Raw genomic sequence first — 17,238 nt, 5'->3', positions numbered from 1 at the left:
CAGAACGGCTTGGGTTGGAAGGGACCTCAAGGATTACGGATGTCCAACCCCCTGCCACATGCAGGCCACCAACCTCCCCATTTAATACCAGACCAGGCTGCCCAGGGCCCCATCCAACCTGGCCTTGAACACCTCCAGGGACGGGGCATCCATAGCCTCTCTGGGCAGCCTGTTCCAGCACCTCACCACTTCTCTGCAAAGAATTTCCCCCTGATATCCAACCTAAATCTTCCCTCCTTCAACTTAAACCCATTTCCCCTTGTCCTGCTGTTATCAACTCTTTCAGAGTTGATTCCCCTCTCCTCTGTAGGCTCCCTTTAGGGAAAGGCTGCAATAAGGTCACTCTGCAGCCTTCTTTTCCCCAGGCTGAACAAGCCCAGCTCCCTCAGCCTGTCTTCATAGGGGAGGTGCTCCAGTCCCCTGATCATCTTTGTGGCTCTCCTCTGGACCCTCTCCAACAGCTCCCTGTCTTTCTTGTACTGGGGGCTCCAGACCTGGACACAGTACTGCAGATGGGGCCCCACAAGAGCAGAGAGGGACAATCACCTCCCTGTCCCCGCTGGCCACCCCTCTTCTGATGGAAAAAAAAATTACTCATGGGAAAAAAACCATCATGTTTTACAGCTCCCTTCAAAAACCTGCCCTATCCAAAACTGCCTGGAGGGCTATCAATAACTTCGGAGATGTTTATTAAAAGTGAAGTGGGCTTCCCGAATAGCAGATGATGCAATTAAAGAACAGTAGATACGTTGTAGCACACCTGCAGCCCACTGCTAGCATACAGATTCACTGCAGAGAGCTGTGAGGCCGCAGGGTCAGCAGTGGTACAGCAGCACAAATGGGTGTGCTTCATATGCAGGAGGCTGTGCTTCAGAACAGGCAGTGTCTGATGGTCTTACTTAATGGGTGTTACGTTAATTGCATTAACTCGAGAAGAAGGCTGGCTCAGCACTAGAAATAGCTGAAGGAAGGCTGCACTAGAAGTAGAACCTATATACATAAGTGGACTTTTTTCTTTTTTTTTTTTTTTTAATTAAATCATGTTTAGGACATGCTTATGCATGGACATAGCTCAAAACCCAGAGGGAGGCAGCTGGCTCTGCTCGCAGCAACATCCACGGTGCCAGCGGGGATCTCACTGCAGCACTGCATGCTTCTGCTAGGAGACATCCTATTCTAGCACCCACTGGCCCCAAATATCCCATCCCTCGTACATTTCATTGCTGCTGTGCTAGGAGTTTTGGGTTCAATTCACGTGTCTTAGCGTTACTTCATCTTTCCGTGTCAAAACAATCTTTCACACCTGACGATAGCACCTCGCCTCACCCCCCCGCACGACGCCCCCCCACAACGCACCGCCCCCCGGGAGGCACTTCCGCTTCCGGCGACGTCACCGCGCGCGGCGGCGGGGCCCTCCCTTTCCGGCCTCGCGGGCTGCTGCCTGAGCACGGAGCGCGCTGCCGCCGCCGCCGCCCTGTGAGGAGAGCCGAGGCCGCCGCCATCATGCCGGTGTACTTCCAGCGGCCCGAGAACGCCCTGAAGCGGGCGAACGGTCAGTGCGGGCCGCCGCCCCTAACCACCCCGGCTTCGTCCCCGCTCCCCTGAACGCGCCCCGCGCCGCCGCTCGCGCCGGGCCTCGGACCCCGAGCCCCCCGCCGCCGGCCCGTCTGTGCGACGCCTCGGCCTCCGCTGCCCCGGCGCCGAGGAGAGGCCGCCCGCGAGCGTCGAGGCGCCGCCCGGCCTCGAGGAGCGAGACAGGGCCTGCCGCCGCATGGCGCCGCGAGGCGAGAGGAGGCCCAGGCGGCCGCGAGGAGAGGGCCCGGCTCCGCCTACTGGCCCCGGTGGGGCCCCCGCGGGCGGAGGCGCAGGGCCGGCCCCGCGCGAAGGAGAGCGGCGGTGGGGCCCGGGCCTGCGGAGGGCGGCGGGAGGCAGCGCGGCGGGCTGCGGCCACGCTCTGCACGGCGGCTCGTGCCCAGCGCTGCGTCCGGCGCGGCCTCGCCCGCTGCTGGGGAATCAAAGCGGTCTGGGCCCAGGCGCTGCTTATCGCTGTTGGCTGCGCGCTTAGCAATCCCAAACCGCGTTGGTGCCTGGTGGTTAAACGCCTCCAGCGCCGCGCAGGCCGGTTTGCCTCTGGATTAGAATGCAAGTCGGAGCGCGGTGTCTGCCTCTTGCTGACTGCTATGCATAAAGCTGGATTGGATGCGTTTATCGGCTGTCTCCTTTCAGGCTAAATATATGGCTTTGGCACTTTTCTTAATAGTGTCCTATTTTAAGCACCTAGCAAGATGATTTGTACCATTCATTGGTACAGAGTGGTGCACTCAGACATCCAGAAATTACAGCTGATGTACGGGTCTGGAAATGACAGCTGGAGGGGTGGGTAGTCTGGGGATTGCATGCAATGTAGTAACTTTGTATCTTGAGATCCAAGAAGTGTGGAATAAATGCTGAATCTCCTCGAGATTTCTAATCTGAAATTCATTCCATAGTAATTTCTATAAACATAAAACGTACAAAAAGAATATCAGATCCAGTGTTTCCTAAGCCAGAGCTGAATTTTTGCAGTCTTCTTACTGGGAAAGATGCCTGTATGCTAGTGCACTATCTTGTGTTCAGCTTTGGAATTCATGAGCAGATGAAGTTCTTGCATCACTTGACCACTTCTTTCTGCTTTCCTGCTGTTGAAGAGCAGTGTTACATTCCCATCTCTCGTACTGCTGTGAGCCTCCTAAGTTCTTTGAAGGAGGGGGCTATAAAGACTAGAACCGAAGGAAGTGTTTTCTAGACAAACATTGATCCTAAGCCTTCACAGTCTGAATGGGAAACACAACAAGCTGTATCAAGTCTTTGCAGGCAGTAGGGGCTCTTTCTAACCATGTCCAAGTAAAATAAAGGGGGAGAAATCATTCATAAGGTATATTTTTCAATCATGAGAAACAGTTCTGTGTTAAACTGTTTCAAATTGGAACACTTGGTGCTGTTTCCAGTTTTATTGCTTTACCTACAAAACTGAAGTGAGCATGTATTTTATGCTTCAGCTTCTCTGTGACTTCGATGTACATTTAAGTAGGAAGTGTTTGAGTTACAGATATGTAGATGTGGAGGAAAGGCTCTTTTGTTACAAAGGATAGGTGGAGATCAAAGCCAGCCCTTGGCTGTTAATATCTGGTGCTGCTGTGTAGTTAGAGATGCAACTCAGATTGGAGGAGAGCTGTGTTATTCGTTATGTTGAGCCTGCTCTCTGCTGGAGGTACTGGATAGTGAAGGACATCTCTTCAGCTTCTTGAATAATTTACTTCTTTTTCAGTTTGAAACCTCAGCTTAATGCAGGGTTTGGGGTTAACAGTGATGTAGTTATCAAGGTGTATCTGGTAGTTCCTGTCTGCTTAGGGCTTCAGTTGCTGCTTCAGATACCCTTTAGCATTTTTAGTGCTATGATGTGAAAACCAGAAAAAATACCAGTCCTACTGCTATCCTGGGGCTGGTGCTTTTACATCTACTCTGCCACAATTGTTTCCATAACTTACTGTTTCTGCTGTAAGACACAGAGGCATGGTCTGTACTTGACTCTTCAGCTTCCCTTTGTACATGCTTTTACTACAGCGTGTGTTAAATTAGCCTTAATTATTTGATGTTCTGGCAAGAACTCTGCTTGGCCAGAGTTAATTAAAAGTCTCAGAACAATATGAATTCATGTTGAGTTTTGTCCAGTTAGTTATCGACCACTGAGAGATGTGGTGGTTGAAATGGCCTGGCACTGCTGCAAGATTGAACTTGCCTTTCAAGTTCATTTTCATAAATAGAAATTAATGAAGCTGAGCAGTAAGTGCCTAAAAGCAGCACCGAGGTAGAATAACAGTGTAAATTTATGGGAGGGAGGGTAGCTTTTCTGAAATTCCCTCAGTGAGTTTAAAATGTTGCTAGATACTGTCACATTTTAACCTTATTTATCTTTAAGAGGAGACCCTATCTTTTTCCTCTAGAGGACCTTGGTTCGAGGTATGCAAACTTGTTATTCACATAAACTAGGCCCCACGTGCATGGCATTGTGATCCTTAGGTTAAAAGTGTCACCTGCTGTTTTTGAAATACAACTTTTACTCATATTTAATTTCAGTTGTGACATTCCAGACCTTAAAACACTGGTTATAATGGAAATTTGTGTGTGTGTGTGTGTGGTGTGTGTGAGAGAGAGAGAGAGAGAGAGAAATCTGATGAGGACTGCCCCAATTGCAGTCTTTGAAGCTCACATCTGTTAGCCTAGGTACCTTGAGCAGGTTCCTATTTTTACCATTCTGCCATTATTTCTTTTAGCAACGCAGTCATTTCCAAAGTACTTTAATGGAAAGTGCTAATTCCATCCTCCTTCCTTTAAGAATAAACATTTCTTTTTAGTTGTATTCAGCTTTATTTTCTTTGCCTTTTTTTCCTCTCTTCCACTTTTCCCCCCTCCATTCTGTCTTTAATCCTGTTTGCTTCCCAGTCTTGGCATTCTTTTGTTTTGCTTTTCTGTGGTTAAGAATGCCTTTAATGTAGGGCCTGTGCTTATGTTGGTAGGTAGCTGTTCCACTTCAGTATTTGCTTGTGTGTGGTTTGCTGTATTTTGTGCTGAGAAGGACATGTGGGTATATCATAAAATCACAGACTGACTTGGTTTGGAAGGGACCTCAAAGCCCACCCATTTCCAACCCCTTGCTATGAGCAGGGGCACCTCCTACCAGTTCAGTCTGCCCAGCATCCATCCAGCCTGGCCTTGGCCACCTCTGGGAATGGGACACCCACATGTCTCTGGGCAGCTGTGCCAGGGCCTCCCTTATAGGTAGGAGTTGCTGTAATATTGAGAGATCTTGCTAGTTAAAGCAACTGCATACAGAACAAATAAAAGAGATGCAGGTTTCAGCAGGAGGTCTGGTTTAACAAATGTCTGAACTGTCTTTAGGGCCGTGGTAACAATTAGTAAACTGTTCTATAAACTGGATGTCTGTACCAATTGGAGTTGAAAAATTAATAAATCAAAAGTCCAGGCAACTTTTCTGAGTAACTTTTTTAATTCTTTGGTTTGAGGAGAGATTTTTTTTTTTAAGTTAGATTCATTGAATGTTTTGCATTTTGTTGAATGATATTGGTAGGTTCTGTACTACATATATGAAGTGCCTGGTCATGCCTTGATGAATGAATGGAGAGACTTCTCTGCCATCCTGAAATGTGTATGCTAATGGCAAGGTCTTTGTTTGCCAGGTGTAGAGCTGCCACCGCAGTTGCATCTGCCAGCGTTTTTGTTATGGCAACATAAATCAGACCATCAATGGAATTTGATCAGAGCTGATTAAATTCTACAAGCTTACAGTACCAATTCATAAAAACATACATCTTCAGGCTCGCGGTTCTCCTGCTAATTAGATTTTCCTTTCAGAATTCCTTGAGGTCGGCAAAAAGCAGCCTGCCCTTGATGTTCTCTATGATGTTATGAAAAGTAAAAAACACCGAACATGGCAGAAAATCCACGAGCCGATTATGCTGAAGTACCTGGAACTCTGTGTGGATCTCCGCAAGAGTCATCTGGCAAAAGAAGGATTGTACCAGTACAAGAATATTTGCCAGCAGGTATGGCTTCTGAACATTTTGTTATTTGCATAGTATCTGTCAGCTGATGTGATCTAAAAGTAACATCAGTCTCGAATTAGAATTCACCTCTGTTTTAGATGTTTCTGCTTTTGTAGCATTTACTTTTTGGATATTTGCTGCCTATCACTGGGAGAAACACCTTCACGTTCTGCCTTTGATACAGGTGAACATCAAATCTTTAGAGGATGTTGTTCGAGCCTATTTAAAGTTAGCTGAAGAAAAAACAGAGGCAGCAAAGGAAGAATCCCAGCAGATGGTACTGGACATAGAAGACTTAGATAATATTCAAACTCCAGAAAGGTAGGAGGCCTGCCTTTAAAATATAAGTGTTTCACAGCAAAGTGTCCTTACTTTCATGCTTGTATGCAGTGACACAAAGATTTCTAGATTTTCAGTGAATGTTGTTAGAGTATGAATGTATAAAATATATACTGGAAACAAAGAAGACTTTTTCAGTTGAAACTTTGTGATTCTTATGAGTAGTGCACCTTAACAGTAATTTCCTGATTTTGTTATTGAACTAAGGCTTTTGCATTGACTTATCAAGTGTGTGGTGTGGTTAAATGAGTAGTGTTAGAAAAGTTAGTATATAAATTGTTAGATGTTCTGAAGTTTAAATGTGTGGTTTTATTTTTTATGCTCTTAGTATTGCTGTATTTTAACAGTTTTATAGAAGGCAGCAGTTGTTCTTCTAAACACCTTGTTTGCAACAGAGATACTGGTGGAACAAGCAAACAGCTCAGGAATTTACTGATGTAATTAGGAACAAAGTAAAGAATAAAAATGGAAGCTGACAGAGGAAGTAAAGAAGAGTCACCATGATTCCAAGTCAGAAGTACCTGTGTAAAGGAAATGAGACTGGATGGTTTACTTGAAAGGATACCTGATGGGTGCTATATTGATGGGATTGCATAGGAGGTGGCTAGTGACACAGCTGTAAATTACCATGGATATGAAAGATATAAAGGAAGAGAGGGATTGTATCATTCCAGTTTTATGAGCTGATGGATGAACCACTACATTCTGAGGGCGAGCCATAGAAATATCTGGTTGAAGGGACTAGCTAAAGGAGAAGACATGGAGCTGAGGAACAGTAAGGTGTTCTTTAGCAAAGTACTATGCTTCTGTTGATTGAACAGTGAGAAATTACAGGGTACTTAAAAAAAAGTAACTTAAAAAAAGGTACACTTGATTATGTACAAGGAGATACTTCTGCTTCTCTGACAGTGTGTTGGTAGGTAAATTCAGACTTAAAGCACAATGCACCTGGGTTGGAAGGGTGTCCTTTAGTGACATCCAGTTTGTTTGTGGACAAAATTTAAAACAGTGAAGGGTGAACTGAATTGAGCCTACAAATAATAGGTAGAGAGAGAATATTTTGAACTTGTTTGTTTTTGTAGGTGACATGGTAGCAGTCTTCTATGGAGAAAATAGAAGTTGTAAGGCATGCATTTCTTCTGTGTCATATGTCAACAAGAAGTAAGCTCTCTCTGGCAGCACTGCTGCTTGCTAAAAAGAACGTTTCAGCAAGTGGAAAAGTATCTGAGTAGCCAGTGATATTTGAGGCTAACAGAAGGACAGTGACTGCTGCCTGATAAAACAGGGAAGGTGAAAATCCTAGAATTAGTTTCCTTTTGCTTACTTGTGTGAAGGACACCACCTCCAGAAGTCTTTTACTCATGGAGCTTGCACGCATCTGTCAGAATATGAAACATAACATCAAGAAAAGGGATTCTGTCCTTTAAAGGAGGAGTCTGAGGGACAAGTTTGAAACTAAGCAGCAGTTAACGCTCAGTGGCAAGTAGCAGTTTGGATTCCTACAGTCTGATCGTAGATCTTGATTAAAAATAAATACTGTGGGAACTGTGAGCAATAAAACCTTTTGTCTTCTTTTTCCATTTATTTTCCTCTCTTCCATTCCCCCTGCCCCAAAACTGTAGTGTTCTTCTGAGTGCTGTAAGTGGAGAAGACACACAGGATCGTACTGACCGCCTGCTTTTGACACCGTGGGTTAAATTTCTGTGGGAATCCTATAGGCAGTGTTTGGATCTTCTCCGTAATAATTCTAGAGTGGAACGCCTGTACCATGATATCGCACAGCAAGGTGGGTTGGGAAGGTGGAAACTGTAACGAGGCTCAGCACTCCTGTGTTACATGCTGTAAAATTAGAAAGTGAGAGATTATTCATCTCTTACTTTTGCATCGGAGTTGAAAACATTACTGCTTATGTATGCTCATACTTCTCTCAGAATTACAGAGATGATTAAATGCAGGGGTTTTCTGGACACAAATCTTTTCTTGTAGGAGAATATACAAGGAAAAGTTTATTTGGGCATACTTAGTATTACTGGTGCTGTGCCTTTACTTTTTCTAACTTATAAAAATTAGTTGCAGCTTCGCTTTTTTTATCCGGAATGACAAATGTCTTCCATTAATGTACGATACAGTAAAGGCTATTGTAAAAATATGATATGCTATCAATTTTGACTCAGAAGTAACCTAGTAAAATGCTGTCTAGAACGTGATAGGAAGCAGTCTAGTCTGATACTTCAGGATGTTATTCTGCAAGAAAAAAAAATTTCCAAGAATGGATGATTTCTTAAAAAGTAAAAAATGAGTGCAAAACATTGGATATGTAACTTGGGCTCTGCTCTTTAAGAAAGTGGCTATTGGGTTTTTAGCACTGAATTCAAAATAAAAACTAGAATCGCTCCTTAAATTAAAATGTTCTAGAAGTATCCCCTTTATTCCTTGAGCTTGATTATGTAGAAGCATCTTAATTTTTTTTTTGAGGTCAAGATGGAAGTGCTTTGCATTGATTCTTTTTCTTTATGTGTGGCACTTAGATTATATCGTGTCGAAATGTCTGTGAACTGTAAATGAAGATTCTTTAAATGCATCACTGTACATATTTGGACCCCATTTAGGACTACAACTAAATCACCACCAGTTAACATTCTTATTTCTATTCTTCATTTGTGCAGCTTTCAAATTCTGCCTGCAGTACACTCGCAAAGCAGAGTTCCGTAAACTCTGTGATAACCTGAGAATGCATCTGGGGCAGATCCAGCGTCATCATAACCAAAGCACAGCAATCAACCTCAACAATCCTGACAGCCAGTCAATGCACCTGGAGACCAGGCTTGTGCAGCTTGACAGTGCTATTAGCATGGAGCTGTGGCAGGTATGCAGCCGGCTTCCTGTAATCAGCCTGTAGTCTGCTGCCTTCCCACATGTGTACTGAATGCTTTATCTGATGTCTCTGGAATTGCTGTTTTTGTATAGCATTTCAAACCAAGCTTCTGCTGGCCGTAGTTAATGGTGAAGTGGTTGGAGTCCCTTAGAGTTGTGAAAGTGAGAAGTAGGCTGACATCTTCCTCTCTTACGTGTTGCATTCTCCTGAGCTACATCACTGGGAAGTGGTTGGTGAATGTTAAACCTTGTAGTTAGGCTGAGGCCACAGAACTTCCTGTCTGAAGTCTGTTAGTATCTGGCCAGTGAGGACATTTTCAAAGCAAGTTGTTCAGAGAGGGAGGTGCTTTGTTTTGGGATCTTAGTAATGTTAAATTTATTAAAGAGATGGAGGTGTTGTATCTCTGGATTTGGAGTATGCTCTTTTATGTTGATTCTTCTTAGGTATGGAAGTAACTATATATAAGTATTTGCAGGAGAATGTTTGTGTGTGTGATATATATATATATATATATACATGTATATATATATATATACACGTATATATATATATACAGATTTCTTAATTTTAGGAAAGCTTTACCAATTTTAATCAACAAGCATGATTCATATGAAAAAAGGTAGAAAGAGTAAATGATTGAATTGATAGAATGGTAAAAATAGGGGCACTGTTCAATTTTTTTTTCCTTGATTTGTAGATTAAAAATTGGATTAATAAATAAATAATTCAAAATTAAATGACCAGATTACCAGATTCTAGCATATAGATGTAATGGATTTGCAGGATGTCCAAATAATTTCTTTATTAAGAAAGAAGTATTTAATTACATCAGTGTCAAAACTGGAGATCACAGATTTCAGTGGGATGAAATATAGCCTTATAGCCATCAGTGGTGCTTTATTTCTTCTCTTGCTTGGGTGGGGCTGGGAAAAAACTTCTAAAATTAGTGTATTTATTTTTTCAGGAAGCTTTCAAAGCAGTGGAGGATATTCATGGGCTTTTTGCACTGTCTAAGAAACCACCCAAACCACAGCTGATGGCAAATTACTATCACAAAGTTTCGACTGTCTTCTGGAAATCAGGAAATGCTCTTTTTCATGCGTCTACACTTCACCGACTTTATCACTTATCGAGAGAAATGCGGAAGAATCTCACACAAGAGGAGATGCAGAGGTGGGGAGAGATGTTTAATGTGATCTTACATTCTATTTTTTAACTTCAGATGGTCAAAAATAAACTAAATTATATCCCAAAAGAAGGAGATGGCAAGCATGGCTATGAGCAGCTTTGCTTAAAGTGGCCAATACTAACTGTTGCCCCAAAAGAGACTTAGAGAATGGATTTTGTACAAAGCTACAGTAAAGTAAGAAATGCGAATGTCAGGTCACCTTATTTAAGCTTCCTTCTTTGTTACTGACTGGGAATCTAAACAAATTAAGAAGTATCTGGTTTTTGCTTTCATTTTCTGTTCTAGTGGTGATACTTAACTTCACAAGGTTTCCTTACTGCCAGCATGAACTTTTCCTTAGTGTATGCAAGTGCAAATAGCCAAACAGCCATTAATTCTTTGCTGGTAATATGATGTCTGGCTAGGGTTTTGAGGCATGCAGAATCATTGGCTGCATGAAACTCTGAGGCTCATTTTACAGGCCTATATGGATGGTGGAAATAAATACTGTATGAGATTTTTATACTCCTGCTTATCTGGGTACTGAGATCAAATTTAAATATTTAGTGTTACTTGCATTTAACATCAAAAGGTATATAGGTATATTTAGCAAGAAATGTTAAAATTCATGACAATCAGAAAAGAGTAAAATAAGATTGAAAATATGTTGCTTTGTTTATCCTATCTTTGTATGTATATATGTATATACCCACATGTACACATAATGAAAATGTGTTATAAGAATCTTTCCTCTGGTTACTGAAGAGCAGTGCATGCTGTATCCTTACTGCACAGCTGTTGTCTTTTCTGTTATTACTGGTATTTTTTATAGTTTGACAATAGGAATACTACTCATCCCTATTTTTGGATTGGCACGTATATGAAAATGAAATAAATAGTGTTCTCTGTCAGTTCATCCCCTGTGGGATCCCTTATGCTTTGTCAACAGGATGTCTACTCGAGTCCTTTTGGCCACGCTCTCAATTCCTATTACCCCTGAGAGAACTGATATTGCTCGTCTCCTGGATATGGATGGCATCATTGTGGAAAAACAGCGACGTCTGGCAACTCTGTTGGGTCTGCAGGCCCCTCCTACCCGTGGTAGTCTAATTAATGATATGGTACGTCATCGTGCTTGTATGAGGAGCTCTTAAACTCTCAAGTCCTCTTTTTGATCTGTTTTCATCCCAGAAGTGCTGCACTTAGCTAAGGGATGACAGTTTCAAAATTAAAACAGCTTTATGATTAGTTGTATTACTAATAGTGTACTGTTAACATTTCAGGTTCACGAGAGGGGCTGTTTTCAGTTTGGATGTGAGCATACGTCCTTGTAGTAGGACTGTAGGTCTTTGTGTCTTAGAAATGATGAATATGTTGAGGGTGGCACTGCAGTCTAGATATTTATCTTGTATGTTTTTTGTCTACTTTTTCAACTTTCATTATGATTAATTGATGTTATGTACAATTATTGTCACTGTAACCAAGAGTGTTTTATTTTAAAAAGAATCAAACTGTATTAAAAGGTACATGTGATACCTATTTAACTTTGGGAGTGTAAAATGCTTAAAGCATTTCTATTTGTTAATACTGTATTTATTTTAAGATATTTTGGTTATTGTTCATTGTAGGTGAGGTTCAACGTAGTACAATATGTTGTTCCAGAAGTAAAAGAACTCTACAATTGGCTTGAAGTTGACTTTCACCCACTCAAGTTATGTAGCCGTGTCAGCAAGGTAGGTTTTGTATTTTCATCCAGATAGTGGAAAAAATTCATTCCCATCTTTAAGGTGCTCTGCAAAAATGCACTTTCTGAAATGCTTTGGAAGGTCTTGTGGATGGAAATGATGCTGAGTTTAACTTAAAAATGAAGGAGTGAGAAAAGGTGTGCCTGCAAGTGGACTATTGGAAGTGGAAAAATATACTGTAATCTGTTTTTACTTTTTAAATGCAATGTACTGGGACATAGAATTGTGTGAGATCCCTTTAACTGTGTTAATGTAAATTCTGCAATGAAAGAAGCACATCACATTCTTTTTCCTTAATAGTGGGAACAAAGATATTTGAAGTGCTAAAACAAACATGAAGGTAAATTAGCAGTGTGGTTCATGTTGCCAGTACTGTCAGTCACCTTCATACAAAAAGTGTTAGCAATCTTCTGGTGTTCTGACCAGAAGACTGACTTCAGTAAAACAGAGTATCTGAACAGAAGTGCTATTCTTTCCTGAGCTGTAAAACAAAAGTATTTCAGGGTCACACTTAGTACTTTAATGTTGAAGTTTTAAGGGTTGATGGAGATAAAGTAACTTTTCAGAGTTTTTATAGGTACTAAACTGGGTGAAAGACCAAGCTGAAAAGGAACCTGAACTGCAGCTGTATGTTCCTCACCTGCAAAACAATACCATTCTTCGCCTTTTGCAGCAGGTATGAATAAGGAAAATGTGTGTTTGTAAGTAGATGCAATGTGTTGGAAGAGCACCAACCTGGAAACTATGCTGAAGTAATTTTTTTCTAGTGACTAGAAGGCCATTATGATTTTGGAATACTTTTTCCAGTGTATGACCCATATCTGCAAATTTGTACATCGTTTAGGTACAGCCAAATTAATTGTACTTAATGGTGGTTGAATACAGTGGTGCAATTTTTTGCCTGGATTTTCTTTATGTGGAGACTATGAAGTTTTATTTAAGGTAATTCATTGTGTCTTAAAATCTTATGGGATAACATTTGGGTGTTGCTTTTTCTTATAAACATGTTATAAAACGCACATTTCATTGACCTGCTTTCATTGCAAGTGATGAGCAGTGTTATTTCTGATGTGCTAAAGAAATATTTGAAGGCTAATTAGCAGCTTAGCTGTACGTAGTTACTGCTGCCAGTCTCCTTCATACAAAGAAGCTATTTAGTAATGACATTTATTCTTAGCTTACATTTGTATTCAGTACAGAAATAAAATCCTGAAAGAGTATTTGTAATTGTATTAATACCCATACCTTAATTTATTGATGATTTAATAGATTACCAGCTTTTATTTCTGTCTCTTTTTAATGAGGAAAAATGCCTCATGTTTGTTTTCATGTAAAGGTGGCCCAGATCTATCAAAGCATTGAATTTTCTCGCCTGGCTACCCTGGTTCCTTTTGTTGATGCTTTCCAGCTGGAACGGAGCATTGTGGATGCAGCCAGACATTGTGACTTACAAGTAAGTGCTGTCAAAAAACACTGTGAAATGATGTATGAATCTGTGGGTATTACACTGGATGAAGAGGAACTGGTGGGCATTGAGCACAAGGAAGGTGGTTGGTTCTGTGAGATGGAAGTAAACTGGAATGAAAATGGAAGTGGCGACATGAAAAACTGGCAGTTCCTCTTGAAGATTGCCCTGTTGGTCAGGTTGTCTGTATTGAATGAATGACAACCTGTAGTTAAATGTTTTAAATTGGTGAAGAAATGCCAATAGTTTTTTGTTCAAATTGTCCATTTAGATTTTATCTTAAGCTATTCATTCCTATAACACCACTTCTGCAGACAGATGAATTGAAACTATCTTGTTTCAAGAGATTCTTATTTCCTGTTTTACCGAAGTGGAGAAAGAGAATCTTTGAAATTTCAGCGTCGTATGATGACTATTTTTAAATAGAACATGGAAATAAAGCAAGATTCTATGCAGTGCTCTTTTTCTTTTTAATTCTTACTTAAAGCTCTTGTTGACTTGCATTGGCCATGAGCACAGCAGCACAGAAATCATTTAAGAGAAATTAATAATACAATCTCCCCTCCCCCCCACCTTTTTTCTTTCCTTTTTTTTTTTTTTTTTTTTTATTTTTTGCAAAGGTTCGCCTTGACCACACCACCCGGACCCTGAGTTTTGGCTCAGATTTGAACTATAGTACTAGAGAAGATGCTCCTCTGGGCCCTCAGCTACAAAGCATGCCTTCTGAGCAAATTAGAAATCAGTTGACTGCTATGTCCTCAGCTCTGGCCAAGGCTCTTGCAGTCATTAAGCCCCCTCACTTACTGGTAAGTAACTCTGCATTTTCTGAAAATGCTGACAAATCCTAACGTTTCTCCTAAACATTGCATTTTGTATTAATGGTTGCACTTACAGACCCATGTCAGTTCTTGCTTGTCTGATAAGCTGCTCTTCCAGTGAACTGCTTTCAGTATGGTACTAGCAGTACTGTTGTCCCTTTTCCTCAGAAACAATGTATTCTTGAGGTGCTGATATACACAAACGAATGGTAAGGTGTCTGTTAAGGACAGAGTATCCTTCTGTTGCATACTAACCTCTTCTAATAGCTCTGCAGCTTTTGGTTTGGCAAAATGAACTCGTTTGAATTTGTGATTTGAATATCACACCAAGAAGTCACTGAGCTATCTTTTGGTTAATGTGGCACTGCAAAGATCCGAGGAGGCAGGGCTGATGCTGTGGTGTATTACTGTATATTCTGGTGTGTTTTCAGATGTGTGTTGCTCCATTTTTCAAAGCGTTGCAATGCTCTCTGATACAGCTTGTCAGTAATAATGAGCTCCATTTATATTCCTGTACTTTAAGTAGAAACTAAAGCTAAGAACTTGATGTTTTTTAACAGTTTGTATTTTAATTAATGTGTTCTGAAGTTAGATGTCTTTTCCTTTTTTTTTTTTTCCAGACTTGTTTTTCATATTCAAGTGTATTTGTGCTTGTGAAGAAGAACAAATCATTCCTAAATGCACCTGGCTTGTCAGTGATCATAACAAAAATAATGTCAGCATTTAAATGGCTGATTTTGTGTATATCAAGTTTAGAATATACCATATAGTAATATAGCCATAGTTGAGTCCAAAGAGCTAAGACTTGTTTAAAATTTTGCATGCATTTTTGAAAATGCAAGAGCCTGCTTTCTTTATTCTTTCTGGCAAAAGTGTTGTGAAGAACCTGTAATGTGACTTCCTAGTGGAATCTAAAAGCACGAACAAAAGATCCCACAGCTGAAGAACTGACTTGTTTCTCACTGGCACTCGCTCTCATATGACTCCAAGGTCAGCCAACCTGATGAGCTCGCATTTCAGGTTCTCCAGAGCCCTGTAGGAGCAAGGTGTAAATCACACTGTGGGATTTCCTGCATGCTTTGATTGTGGCAAGTTTAAAACTTCACTTCTTCTAAAAGAGTGGTAAATTTTCTGTGTGCTGTGTGCTAAAGAAAGAAAGATTTTTGTAGCCAGTATGTAGAACTTTTCCATTTTGAGAAAAGGACTGAGGGCAAGATGTTCATACTAAATGCTTTATCCAGATTGGAAATAAGAAGTTGTATTCCTAAAATAACTGCACAAAGTAGGACTGTATTGTGACACTTAATACTAGCTTACTTCTGTTAGCTTGAATATATAGTAACTATTTAATAGTGCTTATTTTCATGTGAGTTTTCCCACAGGAAAGGATTTATTCAGATAAGCTGTTGCTCTAAAGGAAAAAAATATGCTTTATTTGTACATTTACAGATGTACAGATGACAGGTAGTCATGATGTCAGTTTAATTATCTGAATAAGACATAAATACTAGTAATTATGCTTGCAAAATTTGAGTCCATGATCAGGTTTAATACTGACCTGTGGGATTAGGGAAGCTGTGAAACAAAGGGGTATAACTTTTTCTTTGCTATTCACATAAAAACCTCTCACTCTTCTAAGTGTTTAGAAAGATACAATTTATTTTCAATTTTGTTACAAAATCTCAAGTTTTTCATTGTTGTGTTTCTGGCACCCTCTCCTGTTTTTAAGTGCAACAAACTATGGGTGTTCCAATGTTTTTATTTAATGCTCTGCAAGTGGCAGATTGCTAAAAATACCTCAGAGCACTCTCACATTTCATGAGCAGCATGACTGAGTGCTTGCTGTGAGTCATTAAGCTGCAGTCCTTGGCTGCTTCCTGCAGTGATTAAAATGGGCAGCTCCCTCAGCTGGCACAGCCATACTTCTTCATGTGTAGAGTGAGCATCTCTACAGAGAACCATATAAAAATACTCTGGAGGAGAGTTTATGGGATGGCCAAGAGGATGCTTAAAGAACAGTCTACATGCAATTGAGTGCTTCTTATAATTTAGTCAAAATGACTTGATTCCGGTTTTTTTTTTTTTTTTTCATCTCATAAGACAATACCTTGTGTTAATTCTGGTACTTTTGTTTTACATTTGAATGTCTAAAAAAAAAAACCCTCAACACTAAAAACAAGGGAGCTGTGTTGAAATACGATACATGTGGTGCTGTCCTTGCTAACATATGGAGAGAGAAACAAAATTGGTTCCCTAAATTACTCTCAGATAAAGACTCCTAATTATCATTGGCATCTGTGTGCAGTATTTTTGGACAAATTTTGAAAATACCATACCTAAAATAGATGTGCTGCAAAATATTGTTTGATATAAGCAACTTTCAGCTCCGTTTGCACGTGGTTCTGTTGAATTGATGCTGCCTTGTGTGCCACATGGATAGTGTGATTACTGTCTTTACTATGAGAGTGTGAGGTGCTGAAACAGCTGCCCAGAGAGGCTGTGGATGCCCCGTCTCTGGAGGTGTTCAAGGCCAGATTGGATGGGGCCCTGGGCAGCCTGGTCTAGTATTAAATGGGGAGGTTGGTGGCCCTGTGTGTGGCAGGGGGATGGAGATTTGTGATCCTTGAGGTCCCTTCCAACCCAAGCCATTCTGTGATTCTGTGTAATTAGATTTAGCGTTATTACAGTTGTATTTCCATCCAACTGGCAAATTAGGGAAATAAAACTAGTTCTCAGATTTCTTTGAGAAGCAATTGTTACGTTTTCTGCCTATTTGAAGAGATGCTACATACATCGTTGTCTTATTCTTAATTTACATCCAGCAAGAGAAGGAAGAACAGCATCAGCTAGCAGTCACTGCCTTCTTAAAGAATTCAAGGAAGGAACATCAGCGTATTCTTGCACGCCGTCAAACTATAGAAGAAAGAAAAGAGCGCCTTGAAAGTCTGAACATTCAGCGTGAAAAAGAGGAACTGGAGCAGCGTGAAGCAGAGCTCCAGAAAGTCCGTAAAGCTGAGGAAGAGAGGCTGCGCCAGGAGGCAAAGGAAAGAGAAAAGGAACGTATCCTGCAGGAGCATGAGCAGATCAAAAAGAAAACTGTTCGTGAGCGCCTGGAGCAGATTAAGAAGACTGAACTGGGAGCCAAAGCATTTAAAGACATTGATATTGAGGTAGAAAGCTTATTATTGAAGCATTTTGTGCTTTTAAAATTATACTGATAGGCTG

General features: G+C 40.9%; 1 protein-coding gene and 2 non-coding genes across 4 annotated transcripts in view; all 3 read left to right on the top strand.

Annotated features, from left to right (window-relative positions):
- The first annotated feature begins 1,389 nt into the window (after positions 1–1,389).
- The window catches only part of EIF3A (eukaryotic translation initiation factor 3 subunit A), a 29,153-nt gene continuing 13,304 nt past the window's right edge, over positions 1,390–17,238 (top strand). For both annotated transcript variants that reach the window (XM_085229277.1, XM_085229276.1), the window contains exons 1-12: positions 1,390–1,552; positions 5,413–5,603; positions 5,788–5,924; positions 7,565–7,728; positions 8,609–8,808; positions 9,782–9,990; positions 10,935–11,106; positions 11,614–11,718; positions 12,308–12,406; positions 13,067–13,183; positions 13,816–14,001; positions 16,836–17,183. In XM_085229277.1, coding sequence (XP_085085403.1) covers positions 1,504–1,552; positions 5,413–5,603; positions 5,788–5,924; positions 7,565–7,728; positions 8,609–8,808; positions 9,782–9,990; positions 10,935–11,106; positions 11,614–11,718; positions 12,308–12,406; positions 13,067–13,183; positions 13,816–14,001; positions 16,836–17,183 — 1,977 coding nt within the window. In that variant the 5' untranslated portion in view covers positions 1,390–1,503. The remainder of the gene's footprint in view (positions 1,553–5,412; positions 5,604–5,787; positions 5,925–7,564; positions 7,729–8,608; positions 8,809–9,781; positions 9,991–10,934; positions 11,107–11,613; positions 11,719–12,307; positions 12,407–13,066; positions 13,184–13,815; positions 14,002–16,835; positions 17,184–17,238) is intronic.
- Positions 12,002–12,125, top strand: LOC116216919 (small nucleolar RNA SNORA19). Its single transcript, XR_004160590.1, has one exon. It is a non-coding gene; the product is annotated as a small nucleolar RNA SNORA19 (small nucleolar RNA).
- LOC116216918 (small nucleolar RNA SNORA19) lies at positions 12,745–12,877 on the top strand. The gene has a single exon (XR_004160589.1). It is a non-coding gene; the product is annotated as a small nucleolar RNA SNORA19 (small nucleolar RNA).

The sequence above is a fragment of the Meleagris gallopavo genome, chromosome 8 (genome assembly GCF_905368555.1).
Source record: "Meleagris gallopavo chromosome 8, MGAL_WU_HG_1.1, whole genome shotgun sequence".
Lineage (NCBI taxonomy): Eukaryota > Metazoa > Chordata > Aves > Galliformes > Phasianidae > Meleagris > Meleagris gallopavo.
This window is presented reverse-complemented; position numbering and strand designations above follow the sequence as displayed.